Source organism: Bison bison, unplaced genomic scaffold (assembly GCF_000754665.1).
Source record: "Bison bison bison isolate TAMUID 2011002044 unplaced genomic scaffold, Bison_UMD1.0 scf7180017864530, whole genome shotgun sequence".
NCBI lineage: Eukaryota > Metazoa > Chordata > Mammalia > Artiodactyla > Bovidae > Bison > Bison bison.
This window is the reverse complement of record NW_011495080.1, coordinates 6,873,953-6,889,679: the sequence shown is the minus strand read 5'-3', so window position 1 is coordinate 6,889,679 and position 15,727 is coordinate 6,873,953. Positions and strand designations below refer to the sequence as shown.

At 38.9% G+C, this 15,727-nt stretch overlaps 1 protein-coding gene across 3 annotated transcripts in view; it reads right to left on the bottom strand.

The window, feature by feature from the left end:
* The window catches only part of COPG2 (coatomer protein complex, subunit gamma 2), a 141,166-nt gene that overhangs the window by 103,268 nt on the left and 22,171 nt on the right, over nucleotides 1–15,727 (bottom strand). For 2 of the 3 annotated variants that reach the window (XM_010831667.1, XM_010831665.1), the window contains exon 5: nucleotides 12,368–12,447. In XM_010831667.1, the coding sequence (XP_010829969.1) occupies nucleotides 12,368–12,447 (80 nt within the window). Of the gene's footprint in view, nucleotides 1–7,755; nucleotides 8,163–12,367; nucleotides 12,448–15,727 lie in introns of those variants that run through there. The other variant, XM_010831666.1, reaches the window with a different exon arrangement.

Genomic DNA, 15,727 nt, shown 5'->3' with positions numbered 1-15,727 from the left:
ATTTGAACCAGTTCTAATGAGGTGGATGAAACTGGAGCCTACTATACAGAGTGAAGTAAGCCAGAAAGAAAAACACCAATACAGTATACTAATGCATATATATGGAATTTAGAAGGAAGGTAACAATAACCCTGTATGCGAGACAGCAAAAGAGACACAGATGTAGTGAACAGTCTTTTGGACTCTGTGGGAGAGGGCGAGGGCGGGATGATATGGGAGAATGGCATTGAAACATGTAATATATCATATGTGAAACGAATTGCCAGTCCAGGTTTGATGCATGGTACAGAGTGCTTGGGGCTGGTGCACTGGGATGACCCAGAGGGATGGTATGGGAGGGAGGTGGGAGGGGGTTTAGGATGGGGAACACATGTACACCCATGGTGGACTCAAGTCAATATATGGCAAAACCAATACAATATTGTAAAGTAAAATAAATTAATTATTTTTTTAAAAAGGCATGGCTACATTCCAAAAAAACTTAACTTACAAAATGGTACAACAGCTTTGGCCACTGGCCACAGTTTGCCAACAGCTGCTCTGAATTTCTGTTTAGCTTAGGCTGCCCTGACAGTAAAGGCTTACCTACAGACAAGTTTATTTGGGAATGTGTTCTGAGGGAGAAGTAAAAGATAAGGAAGTAAACAAAGGAGGAGGGAAAATCAACCCAGACAAGTTTTCTCTAGTGAATCACTGCCACAAGCACCTGGTTATTTAATGAGCAACCTACTGAGGAACCTAATGAAATATATCTCAGCAACCACACATTCAAGGAATGAAAAAGAATTTATCCACAAGCTCTTCGCCCCTGGTAGAGAGTTAACCCCAGAGAGTTAACTCCCCGTTCTCTTAACATTCACATGTTAACTCACAAATATGATTTCAGAGTATGTACAAGAAATCTCAGGGCAGAAAGCAAAACGTTCACGACATGCTTCAAGTGAAGCACTATCGATGCAAGTAAGCTGGGCCCTCGTGGAAATGCTGACCACAGCCACAACTGGAACCAAAGACGAGGCTGAAGAAACGTGAGGTGGCTTGAAAGCGGCACCCAGTATGGCTCATCCTTTGTACCCCTCAAGTTGGAACATGTCTTCCATTGAATCTACTCTATCACTGAGTCTTTAGGATGGTACCGTTCACTATTTCTACGAGAGACAGGAAGATGAGTAGAACATGGTAGAATCCTTGCTGCTACAGCTCATTTCAAAGCCATAACCGATACTCATCATCTCCTTCATATAACCATCCATTCTGTATTTCCCTCACTCTTGGCCAGCACCTTCATCTTATCTTGGTTATGCCTCCGGTAGGTGACTCAAACCTTTATCCCAAGGGATCCACACCTTTTGTTGGTTTTACCCTGGTTGGACCATTGGTTGTTCTCTAATCATCACTTTCCCATGCATGAATGCACCAAAATATACTTGAGTGAATACTCTGAATTCTGGATACAGTCCTCTCTGTCACCTTTATATGAACAACCCTAGATCCTGGTAGGAATCAAGGTCAATTACCTCTATAAGTACATCACCGCCTCCCATCACCTGCTGGTCCACTAGACATGAAGAACACAAAGTGACCCAGTAATAGTCGTCATTTTGAATGTTTAACTGGTTCACTTGCTGCTCCAGGGCTGTTCTGACTCTGGAGTGTGTGATGCCTTAGGTTTGCCAACCTGTTACTCAGACATGTAGCATCCAGAAGTGTGGGACAACTCTGAGCTGAAGATAATCCATAACCAATGGGAACCAGGGATCAGTGGGTTAAGTGCTTCCCTTTTTTCATCCCTTGAAAACATTGTCCCCTGGGAACTGGGACCTCTAATCCATACTTAGAGTGAGAAGCGGAAAAATAAATTCTCCAAGTGGGTCACTGGGAGTGAGGGAGAGGGGCTGGTCCTATTTCTAACTATGGATTTCTGGACCCACCTGGTCTATTTACTGGCGATAGTACCATACACTGGCAACTGATCCAGTGCATACATGGCATCTTGGAGGAGAATTCCCAACCTCACAGGGTCTACCTCCAACCTACTACTTCAGCTGAGTAGTCAACAGGCCATGTCGTCACGGCAGCCGGCTGTCTCCTTCTAGGTGACACACAATGTAGCAGAACTACTGCCTTCCTCCCTTGTCATGAACCCACGTCACTCCATTTTTGCCATAAAATGAGTGGCAGTGTCATGTAGGATACCATGACAATAAATCAAGAATAACTGTTTATACAACAACTTGCACCTACTGCAAACCTCTAGTTTATTCTCTATTTTATGGTGTTTGGGTCATGCAATTTAAAAAAAATTATGGAGTCAAATTTATCAACCCTTTCTTTCACTGCCTCTGGATTTTAGTGGTAATTACAAACCTTTTCCCCACAGCAAGGTTTTCCTCTAGTACTTATATAGCTTCATCTTTTAAAATTTATATTCCTTATCTTTTCAGAGTTTACTTATTTATATGTTGTGAAATACAGATCAAATTTTATCTTTTTATAAGTGGCTACTCAGTTGTCCCAGCATCATGTATAAAAAAAGTACACGTTAAGCTGGAAAGAGAAAAATATTGTATATTAATACAAATATATGAAATCTAGAAAAATGGTACTGACGAACCTATTTGTAGGGCAGGAATAGAGACACAGACGTAGAGAACAGACTTGAGTCCACAGCAGGTGAAGGAAAGGGTGGGACAAACTGAAAAAGCAGCATGGACATGTATACACTGCCATGTACAGAAGAAATAGCTAGTGGGAAGATGCTGTAGAGCACAGGGAGCTCAGCTCTATGCTCTGTGATGACGTACCAGGGTGGAATGAGAGGGAGGTCGGGAGGAGGCTCAGGAGGAAGGGGATATATGTATATTTACAGCTGATCTACACTGTTGTATGGCAGAAACTAACACAACATTGTAAAGCAATGTTATACTTCAATTAAAAAATAAATTACAAAAAAAAAAAAAAGATCCTGCATGCCACAACTAAAACCCGGCACAGCCAAATAAATTACTTTTTTAAAAGTACATGTTTGAAACTGGAGCCTATTATACAGAGTGAAGTAAGCCAGAAAGAAAAACACCAATACAGTATACTAATGCATATATATGGAATTTACAAAGATGGTAACGATAACCCTGTATGTGAGACAGCAAAAGAGACACAGATGTATAGAACAGTCTTTTGGACTCTGTAGGAGAGGGCAAGGGCAGGATGATATGGAAGAATGGCACTGAAACATGTAAATTATCATATGTGAAACAAATTGCCAGTCCAGGTTCGATGCATGATACAGGGTGCTTGGGGCTGGTGCACTGGGATAACCCAGAGGGATGGGATGGGGAGGCAGGTGGGAGGGGGGTTCAGAATGGGGAACACATGTACACCCATGGCAGATTCAAGTCAATGTATGGCAAAACCAATACAATATTGTAAAGAAAAGTAAATAAATAAACAGAAAAAAAAATCAAGTACATGTTTACCCCAGTGATTAGAGATGCCACCTTCATCATATACTAAATTTTCACATATACTTGGGTCTAATTCTGCACTTTCCATTTGTATCAGAGAAGTCCACAAAATGTGGACCAGTACAGCTGAGGTGACGCTTTACTAGCCACAGTGATAGTCTCCACTGGTCTCTTTGTCTATGGCACTAACTCCTACCAGAAGCATGTGGGAAATCCAACTCCTCTACAGCCTTGGTAATATTTGGTAAAGTGAGTCTATTTCATTTTTAGTTGATTCAAAGATGTATAGTGGTATCTCATTGTGGTTTTAAATGGCACATCTCAGGGTTTCAGGCGTCTGAAATACTGCTGTCACATCACAGTAATGTTCCAGAACTAGGGCTGGCCTCAAGCAAGACCAGAAAGTAAAGAGAAAAACAAGAACAAACAAGGATTCTGCCCCCATGCTCTCCAGCTTGCAGAGGTCTTGTCTTTAACCTGTGCTCAGGATTGAGACAGGCTTCAGTCTTTGTTGACTCCTCCCACCATACAGTTCTTGGATTAGTCCATTCTTGGTCCAAAATAACCATGAAACTCACCATATTGTTATTCATTCAGTTCAGTCACTCAGTCGTGTCTGACTCTTTGCGACCCAGTGGATTGCAGCACACCAGGCTTCCCTGTCCATCACCAACTCCTGGAGCTTGCTCAAACTCATGTCCATCAAGTTGGTGATGCCATCCAACCATCTCAATCCTCTGTTGTCCCCTCTCCTCCTGCCTTCAGTCTTTCCCAGCATCAGGGTCTTTTCCAGTGAGTTAGTTCTTTGCATCAGGTGGCCAAAGTATTGGAGTTTCAACTTCAGCATCAGTCCTTCCAATGAATATTCAGGACAAATTTCCTTTAGGATGGACTGGTTTGACCTCCTTGCAGTCCAAAGGACTCTCAAGAGTCTTTTTCAACACCACAGTTCAAAAGCAGCAATTCTTTGGCACTCAGCCTTCTTTATGGTCCAACTCTCACATCTATACATGACTACTGGAAAAACCATAGATTTGACTAGACAGACCTTTGTTGGCAAAGTAATGTCTCTGCTTTTTAATGTGCTGTCTAGGTTGGTCATAGCTTTTCTTTCAATGAGCAAGTGTCTTTTAGTTTAATGGCTGCAGTCACCATCTGTAGTAATTTTGGAGCCCAAAATAATTAAGTCTCTCACTGTTTCCCCATCTATTTGCCATGAAGTGATGGGACTGGATGCCATGATCTAATTCACTGTTATTATTCAAAGGCCTCAGGTATACCTGTATACCTTTCTATACCTCTGTCCAGAGGTTTTTGTTGTAATTATTGGAATAGATGACCTGTCATGACCTTACTTCATCTTGGCTAAAATTAGAAGTCCCCTGACCTTCCCTTTTACTCGCTGGTGTTCATTAAAGAAGAGAAGGGAATTTTATGACTTGGCATCATTTTCATCATTTTCTCTCAAAAGTCTTCCACAATTTCATTTTAATAGAGAATAAGTATTTAATAGAGAATAAGAATCGAAATAAACTGGGGCAGTGTGTGTGTCAACTGGGCAGGAGAGAGGGAAGAAAAGCAGCATATAGAAAGGTTTCACAACACCCATTAAACCCACTGAGACAGTTAATTTTCTGTGTCAACTTCACTGAGTTAAGGGATGCCCAGATAACTGGTAAAATATTACTTCCGGGTGTGTCTTCTGCTGCTGCTGCTAAGTCGCTTCAGTCATGTCCGACTCTGTGCAACCCCATAGACGGCAGCCCACCAGGCTCCCCGTCCCTGGGATTCTCCAGGCAAGAACACTGGAGTGGGTTGCCATTTCCTTCTCCAATGCATGAAAATGAAAAGTGAAAGTGAAGTCGCTTAGTCGTGTCCGACCCTCAGCGACCCCATGGACTGCAGCCCACCAGGCTCCTCCGTCCATGGGATTTTCCAGGCAAGAGTACTGGAGTGGGGTGCCATTGCCTTCTCTGACTAGGAGAGCTTTTTCCAGAAGAGACTGGCATTTGAATCAGTAAGCTGAATAAAGAACAGAACAGCCACTTCTGTGGAAAAAATAAAATGGAGTAATCAGATATGCAAGAAAATTCAGTTCTATTGTTCTGAAAGCCAAAGATGGTAGAACTTCATGGAGTGTCTAACCATATTAAAGCTAAGAGAGTAGCCAAGTAAAATATGGACTGAAAACTCAGCTTTTGGGATTCTGCAATTAAGAGATTACTAGAAATCTTTGAGAGAGAAGTTTCACTAGAGTGATGGCTAAGTCAAATTAGAATAGTATCTCACTTCCTTTCTTATTCTACACCAAGTCCTGGTAGACATAATGTCAGGGACAGCATCACCATTCAAATCGAAAGGCTGTTTCAGGCTTGAATATTTCTTACCAAGTCTGTGGATGGTCTTAGCTTCTTGCTTCCTTCAGAAACTAAAGTACTATCTTCCTCTTGCCCACATCCTCACATTATTCCCACAACTGATATCAAAACTGCCTGCCAGACAGTCATTCCCATAGCCCTTAGCCCCCTTATTTCTTCCTAAACCACAGTCTCTAAACTGAGACTGTGAAATTTCCTGAGACTAGGGATATAACTAATCACATACTGATATCCACTCCCCCACGATACTTGCCATGTGAGCCATGGGTCAGTCCTCAGGACTCAATCCCAGAATTCTAAGCAATCTTCAGATGCAGACTTTCACTGGTGAGTCTCATCAGACAGGGGTAAAACAGTGTGACCAGACTGTCCATATACTTGACCATCCTTAAGCCACTAACTAAATCTGTGTTTTTTCTTTAAATGAGTTTTAATTTATATACAATTAAAAAATGTCAGCTTAAGTGTTTGGTTAGATGGCATTTGGAGTCACTCATGTAAGCTCTATCCAAAATAAATACTGTATACTTCCTTCATCTCAGAAAGCTCCCTCATTCCCACATCTAGTCAGTTTCCTCCAATCTACCAGACTTTTGGTTTCTATCACCACAGCTGAGTTTTGGCTGGTCTTTGAATTTATATAAAAAGAGTCATCCAAGCATTCTTTTTGTGTGTCCTCTTTTGTTCCAACATACTATTTTAGGGGTGTGTCTGTGTTGTTGCTTGAATCAGCAATTTGTTCTTTTTTATTGCTCAGTAGTGATCCACTATATTAATAAAACACAATTTGTTTAGCCATCCTCCTGTTGATGAACCTTTGGATTGTTTCTAGTTTAGGGCTATCACAAAGCTGCAATCAAATTCTTGTACAGTCTTTTTCTGTGGTCAAAGGTTTTCATTTTCTTGGGTAAATATATAGCAGTAAAATCACTGGTCACAGGGTAGGTATATGTTTAACTTCATAAGCAACTGCCAAACCTTTTCTGAGGTTGCTGTACCATTCTACATTCCCATCTACAATCTATGACAGCTTCAACTGCTCCGTACACTGGATACTGGAGTAGGGTTGTTGATTTAGTACTGTCAGGCTTTGCTGGTTTAACCATTTTAGTGAATGTGAAAGATACCTTACTCAAGTTTTTCATTTCCCTGATGACTAATAATATTGAGAACATTGCCATGTGCTTATTGGCTCTTTATATATATTCTTTAGTGAACTGTATGCTTTCAGATCTTCTCAATATCCATGCTAACATAATTGCCTATGGATACAGAATGGTCATCTAATACATTCGTTTTCTATTCCTGCTACAACAAATGACCACAATTAGAGGCTTAAAATAATAAAAGTACATTATCTTATAGTTAGTCCTATGGGCTAGAATTCCAACTTGGTCTCACTGGGCTAAAATCATGTCAGCAGGCCTGCATCCATCTCATAGGCAAAATACATTCACCCCATGCCAAGATTCCCCCAAATCAACACATTACAGCATTAGCTCAAAGTCCAAAATCTCACTTAAATCTCACCCAACTCAAAGCACCAATCTTATTATCAAAAATCATAAGGGATGGGTGAGAAAGGGTATAATTTATCCTGAGGCAAAATTCCTCTCTACCCGTGGACATGCTAAACTTTAAAACAAGTTCCCTGCTCTGAAACACAAAGATGGGACCTGGCATCGCAGAACACACACAAACATTCCTATTCAAAAAGAGAAAATGGAAGGCTAAAAAAGAGTTACTGGCCCCAGACGATTCTGAAATCCATCCAGGCAAACAGGAAGAGGGTTCAAGTCCTAAGCAGAATTCACTAGGTTCTCAGCTCTACCCTATGGGCCTGCAGCTCTGCCCTCTGAGCCATCCTTCCTTTTTATAAAGGGCAGCCTGTGTTTAAAGCTGAGGAGTCTTACCAGCCTGTCTCCTGCCTGCAGAATTTTGGGGCTCTGACAGCCCTCTTTCACTTCGTCTCTGGTCCTTTCAGTCCACGCTGGCAGTGTTTCTGCTGGTGTAAGGTTCTCAAGCGCCTTGTGGGACTACCATATTTGTACAGACTTACTCCACTAGTCAAGAGGTTCCTCCACAGATCTTGCCTAGATAATCCCATCTCTATTTTCAGCTTCTGCTTAGATGCTGAGGGAATCTATGAGTCACACCCTTGATCTCTCAGAGTGGTTTGTGTGAGTGAATATTCTGACCTTTTAATCTGAGGTTTGAGCAAAAGGCTATACAGTAACTGATTTTTTTCCTCTAAAGAATGCTTTCCAAACACACATCTCTTGATTTGAGCATCCTCTGCCATTTTTGTAGGCTGAGAATTTCCAAAATCAGCAACTTCTGCTTTATTTTTGTTGTGTTTTTGAGGTGTAATTGATCATACAACATTATATTAGTTTCAGGTGTACAACACAACGATTCAGTATTTATCAAGATCTCCTGGTTCACATTTAACAGGTCTCTCCTCAATTTTTACTGTACTCCCAAATTTTACTAAATGACAAAGACAGAAATCAAGTCACACCTCAACATTCTGCTTAGAAATCTCAGTTAAATATCCAAATTCATGTTTGCAAGCCCCTCTTTCCACCTAGGGCAGGATACAGTGCGACTAAGCTTCCTGCCACACTATAACAAGGATCCCCGTCCCCCAGTTTCTATTAATAATAGAAACTTCTTCCTCATTTTCTCCTGAGCCCTCACCACCAGCACCTTTAATGTCCATGTTTCTGTCAACAGTCTGTTCACAATGATACCTGATAAATGTTTTCTCTATCCTGCTGCTCACTTCCTTCTTAGTCTAGAAGAGGCATTAATGGTCATATTTCTACTAACAGTTTGTTCAAGGCAGTGCAGAATTTTTCTATCATGCTCCCCAAACTCTGCCAGCACATGCTCACTACCCAATTACAAAGCCATTTCCACATTCTTAGGTATTTGTTACAGCAGCCCCCCACTTTCAGGTATCAAAGCCTCTTACTAGTTTTCTTTTTTCCAGTTTTGAGATGTGAGTGACATATAACACTGTCTAATTTTAAAGTGTACAAGATACTGATCTAATACACTAGTATACTGCAAAATCCAGTAGATTTCAATTGTTGCTGTAACAAATTATCACAAACTTAAGAGGCTTAAGACAACATTCATTTCTTTACCTTGCAGTTCTGTAAGGTGAGGTCCAACATAGGCCTCAGTGGGCTAGGATCAAGGTATGAGCAAGAAGGCATTCCTTTCTGGGGGCTGTCGGGGTTCATTCATTTCCCTGCCTTTTCCAACTTCTGAGGTTACCCATATTTCCTTGGTTTGTGGTCCCCTTCCTCCATCTCCAAATCCAGCAAAAACAGTGCAGCTCTGTGGCCCTGCTTCCACCATCACATCCCTTTACTGAGGCTTTTCTTCAGCCTCTCTCTTCTACGTAAGGGCACTTAGCCTTGTATTGGGCCCACGGGGATAACCCAGGATATACTCCCTATATGCTGATTAGCAACTGGAATTCCCCTTTGCCATGGACCATACTGACAGGTCCTAGGAATTAGGACAGGGAGGCCTTGTGGGTGGAAGAATATTATTCTGCCCACAACATCTACTAATCACTTCAAACAAACAAGAAGCAAACCACAATGTAAAGCGGCCTAACAGGACTCAGGTGGAAGTACTACCTACCAGCTACTCGAAGGCATGAAAATCCTCAATCAACAGTTGATACTCTATTTTTAACTTTTCCACTATTCAGGGAGACTAGCAATCTCGGTCGGAGAAGGCAATGGCACCCCACTCCAGTACTCTTGCCTGGAAAATCCCATGGACGGAGGAGCCTGGTAGGCTGCAGTCCATGGGGTTGCTAAGAGTCGGACACGACTGAGTGACTTCACTTTCACTCTTCATGTATTGGAGAAGGAAATGGCAACCCACTCCAGTGTTCTTGCCTGGAGAATCCCAGGGACGGGGGAGCCTGGTGGGCTGCCGTCTATGGGGTCGCACAGAGTCGGACACAACTGAAGCAATTTAGCAGCAGCAGCAATCTCGGGGAAGATTTTCTTTGTTTTTGTTTTTTATTTGTGCCACTTGTGGTGAGTTAACTAATCTTAGTTAACTAAGTACCCATTTTCAATCCCTTCTCTCAAGCTTGCCCCTTGGGCTATAAAAGCTAAATACTCACTTTCCTGGCCTCCTAAGGTTAGTCATAACACAGTTGTGCCAATGAAATCTAAAAATTGCCTTGGGAAAAGCTTTTGCATACCTGATGAAAGAGGCAGATGGTGCTGGCTTTCTCTGGCCCCCTTCCCAGTACCCATCCCATCTTGAATGGTGCATTGCCAGTAATTCAGGCATCTATTTTGCAATAATGTGAGGATGTCCCAAAGAATTTAAGACATGTCAGCCCTGACACTGCTGAGCCACTGAAACAACACCAGTTTCTCTGCCTATTTTACGTGTTACTATTTACATCTGGCTCTGTTCTTTTCAGCTGAAAGCTTTACTAATTGAAACTTCAACACAACTGCTGGTTAAGCATAAGTATCCTCCTCCAAAATTTATTTTGCTATACAAATATCAGATTCACTTGAATGAGTTATAATTAATAACTATTAACTATAACTATTAATAACTATTTTTCTAAATAACATTTGTTAAATGTCTTAGGACTCTAAATTACACATTCTCATTCTAGAAAATTTGAAAATTATCAAAAGTTTAAAGAATATAAATAGCCACAATTCTAAACACCCAGAGATAACTTACTGGTAATGAATCAGTGTATTTTCAGCCATAAATTTTTATAAATATACTTAGAATATTTTTAAGACTATAAGGAATATACAGACTTGAATCCAACTCTCATTCAGCACTGTACTGAGGACTTTTTCATATCATTAAAGATGTTTCAAAAATATATCCAAAAAATTAAAATATTTCATCAATAATGAATGCTATCTCTGATTGTTTTCTGAGGATAATTTCATAGATGTGGAATTACTGGATTAAAGGGATAAACCCTTTCAAACATTCAACAAATGCTGCCACACTGCTTTCTAGAAAAACTGAACCAATTCATTATTCTACCTCCTGTTTACGAGAAAATCAATATCCCTTACAAGTACTGACTGTTATCTTTTTTGCCAATGTGATTGGCAAAAATATTGTAATTTTCCAAAATTTATACAGAACTCATAAACTCACTGCAAAAACAAAAAAAAGATTTAAAATGGGCAGATGTGAATAGACATTTTTCCAAAGAAGACATACAGATGGCCAACATGTACATGAAAAGATGCTCTACTTCATTAGTTATCAGGAGAATGTAAATCAAAACCACAATAAGATTATCACCTCACACCTATTAGAATGGCTATTAACAAAAACACAGAAATAGCAAGCGTTGAGGACATGAAGAAAAGAGAACCCTCTGCACTGCTGGTGGGAATGTAAACTGGTACAGCCATTAGGGAAAACAGTATGGAGATTCCTCAAAAAGCTGAAAATAGAACTACCATATAGCAATTCTATTTCTGGGTATTCATCTGAAGAAAACAATAACACTAATTCAAATATATATACGCATTCCCATGTTCACTGCAGCATTACTTACAATTGCCAAGATATGGAAACAAGCTAAGTATCTATCAATAGATGAATGGATAAAGAAATTGAGGTACATATATGCACTGGAATATTATTCAGCCATTAAAAAGAATGAAATCCTGCCATTTGTGACAATATGTATGGACCCTGAGAGCCTTACGTTAAGTGAAATAAGTCAGACAGAGACAAATACCATATAATAGTTCTTATATGTGGAATTTAAATAAGTAAATAAATATACATATATAAAACCAAGCTCATAGATACAGAGAACAGGTTAGTGGATGCCAGAGGCAGGGACTAGGGGTGAAATAGGTGAGCTGCTCGGGTTTTTGGGGTGTTTTTTTTTTTTTAGTTTAAATAATTTGAATTTAAAAGCATAAAAAAATATTGTAACTCATTCTTGAATTTTTAATTTACATTTTTTGGTTACTAGAGAATGACTAGTATATTTAGTCATTCTAAATGACTAAATGAGAATGAGTAAAGATATTTAGATTCTTTATATTAGTTATTTTATTAATTACCACATGGAGATAACTTTTGAAATAGAAGAGTTCTTTATATATTATAGATATTAGTCTTTTGATGTACTTATATTTTATTTCATAAAGCAACTATAATATAAAATTTTAAATTTTTAAATAATATTTTATTTCAGTGCATCATTTACTTTTTAGTTTTGTTTGATGACATACTATGATTCTAAATGTAATCAATCTATTAGCATTAGCCTTTGTAACTTCCTTTTTTGCTTTATCAGACAGGGATGGTTTTCATAGGATGACAACCACATTTTAGAAAAGAATGCTCTTTGACATTATATTCTTTTTTAAATTATTATTGGCTTTCTTACAGTCAAAATGTAAAATTAATAGAAAGAGGACAACAAATACTCCACTAAATATTTAAGTATCCCATCCCAGGTTTTAACTATTCACATACCTGCTTGTAACAATTATCACATCCTCAGAGATGGTAGCCATTTCTTTGATGGTAAGGTAGCACATTCTTCTCAATGTTTGCTAAAAAATTATTTATAAAAGGCAACAGGTTATTCATAAGGAAATGGTTTTTTAAACTGTTTGAAATGAGGACCCCAAATAGATATACTTACAAAACTATTCTTAACAAGATTATCATCTACCCTTTTGATATTTGGCAAAACTAATACAATTTTGTAAAGTTTAAAAATAAAATAAAATTGTAGTTGGAAAAAAAAATAAATAAAAAAATAAAAATGTCTGGATGAGGGGACTTCTGTGGCATTCCAGTGGTTAAAACACCACATTCCCAATGCTGGGGGCCTGGGTTTAATCCCTAGTCAGGTACCTAAGATCCTGCATGCTACAGGGTGTAGCCACAAAAGAGAGAGACAGAGAAATGCCTAGATGAGAAAATGTTCAGAATTCTACTATTTCCTAAACACAAGTAACTGATGCACTAAGAGTGGAAAACATCTAGATGAAAATACAAACATTCAATTCATTATATGGGTCTTTATACAGAAACACCCACACTGTGACTCTGACAGTGAGTCCAAAGAGAGGTTTTTCAGAGAGCTAAAGGCGTGTCCTAAAAAATATTTTTTCATTCTTTAAAAATATATACACAGACATGCAGACTCTGTGTTTTCCTCAGTTTAGCATATTTTTCCTTAGGCATTTGTAGTTGTATAACTAACTTCTATTTTCAATTATCAAGATTTCTACATGGATACCTGGATCCAAAATCAGTGTTAAACTAGCAATAATTAAGTTTTGCCCACCCTGTCTCCTTACCTGGATTTCTAATTTTATTTATAAACATCCATACTCAATGCTAGAAGGAGTGGTTCCTCTCGCCTGTCTTGCCTCCTTATTTATCAAGTAACTTCAAATTTCTTATGAGTAGTGAAACTCAAATACCTCAGACCCAGCTTGAGTCTGAGCGGTACAAAGGATCTGTTGGAGACTACTGAGCCCGTGAAGGAAAAGACAGAACAGAGTGAGGATCTTCACGGTGATTAAACACAGAAAAAAATCACCCCAGAAAGAGAAAGGGAGCACGTGGCAGATGAATGAGGCATACCACATCCATCTGAAGCTACTATGAGAAGAAAGCAAAAAATGAGAATCAAAATTTCAGAGCAAAAGAAAATTTACACTCCCTTGTAATAAAAATCTACCATGAAGCAGAATAAAACTAGAGATATGAAAAAAGTAGCTAAAGCACAAAAAATTGAGGCTTACCACTTTAGTCATTGGGGAAATACAAATTATAGCCACATTTCAGATATCACCTCACACCTACCAAAATGGCTAAAACTTAAAAAGAGTGATAATACAGTGTTGACAAAGATGTGTTTTTAACAAGTAAAACATATGACCTAAACAAATACAAAAATGCTGAATAAAATGGGAACAAAAAGATTTTAATATGAAGCCAAAAGCAAAGTGAAGGGACATTCACAGGTGCCAAAGATGGAAAAATAAGTAACTCAGCCACAGAAGTACAAGCTCAGGGTCTTGCATAGGATAAAGTATCTATAGTCTACAAAGGTTGGGATTCTAAAAGGTATATTTTTCAGGCACAGGGAAACTATTCTAGGTAATAACTCAGAAATACAGCAAGGAGTGAAGAGTTAAAAAAAAAAAAAAGTGGTAAACAGTAACAAGACAGTGTGATATTGGCAAAAGAATGGACAAATACATCAATGCAACAGAAGAGACAACCAAGAAATATACTCACATAAATACAGCCAACTCATCTTTGACAAAGAAGCAAAGGCAACACAATGGAGTGAAAACAGTCTCTTCAACAAATGGTGGCAGAACTGGATACCACAAGCCAAGAAGTTGAATCTAGATGCAAACCTTACACTCTCCTCACAAAATTATCTCAAAATCAATCACAAACCTAAATGTAAAATGCAGAACAATCAAGTTCCTAGTAGAACACACAGAAGGAAACCTAGATGATGTTTATTTAGTATGGTGATGGTTTGTGAGATACAACCCCAAAGGCAAGATCCATGAAAGAAATAATCGATAGGTCAGCCTTTAATACAATTCAACACTTCTGCTCTGCAAAAGACAGTGTCAAGAGAATGAGAAGATAACACAGACTGGGAAAAATATTTACAGAACACATAACTGAGAAAAGATCCAAAATACACCCAAAAAATCCTCTTTAGAATCAAAATAAGAAAACATAATATTAAAATGGGCCGAAGATTTTAGCAGATAACTACACTTAAGAAGATAAAACAGATGGCAAATAAGTATATGAAAGGATGCTGAATGTTATATTCATCAGGGAAAGTTAAATTATTAATAAGACAAGGTATGACTACACCACTGACAGAATGGTCAAAATCAGGAACACCAACACCACCAAGTGCTGACGAGGATGGGGAGTCACAGGATCTCTCTTCACTGTTGGTGAACAAACACTGTACAGCCTCTTTGGAAGACAGTTTGACAGTTTCTTACAAAAACAAACATACACGTAACATGTGATCCAGCAATTGCTCACTTTGACATTTATTCACAGGAGTTGAAAACTTATGTCCACACAGAAACCTGACTTTATACCAGCTTGATTCATAATTGCCAAAATTGGAAGTAATCAAGATGTCGTTTAGTAGGTGAATGGATAAACTATGGGATATCCAAACAATAGAAAGTGATTCAGTGCTAAAAGGAAGCCATGAAAAAAACAAAAAGGAAACTTAAAAACGTATTACGAAGTAAAAGAAACCAATATGAAAATGCTACATGCTGTTATGATTCCAATTATATGATAAATAGCTAAGAAAAGAGAAGTGAAAGGCAAAGGAGAAAGTGAAAGATATACACAACTGAATGTAGAGTTTCAGAGAATAACAAGGAGAGACAAGGACACCTTCTTAAGTGAACAGTACAAAGAAATAGAAGGAAAACAACAGAATGGGGAAGACTAGAGATCACTTCAAGAAAACTGGAGATACCAAGGGAACATTTTATGCAAAGATGGGCTCAATAGAAGACATAAATGGCAAGGACCTAACAAAAGCAAAAGGGATTAAGAAGAGGTGGCAAGAACACACACAAGAACTATACAAAAAAGGACTTAATGACCTGGATAACCACGATGGTGTGGTCACTCACCTAGAGCCAGATATTCTGGATTGTAAAGTCAAGTGGGCCTTAGAAGTGCTACTATGCACTAAGCTAGTAGAGGTGACAGAATTCCAGCTTCAGTTCAGTTCAGTCGCTCAGTCGTGTCTGACTCTTTGCGACCCCATGAATCGCAGCACGCCAGGCCTCCCTGTCCATCACCAAC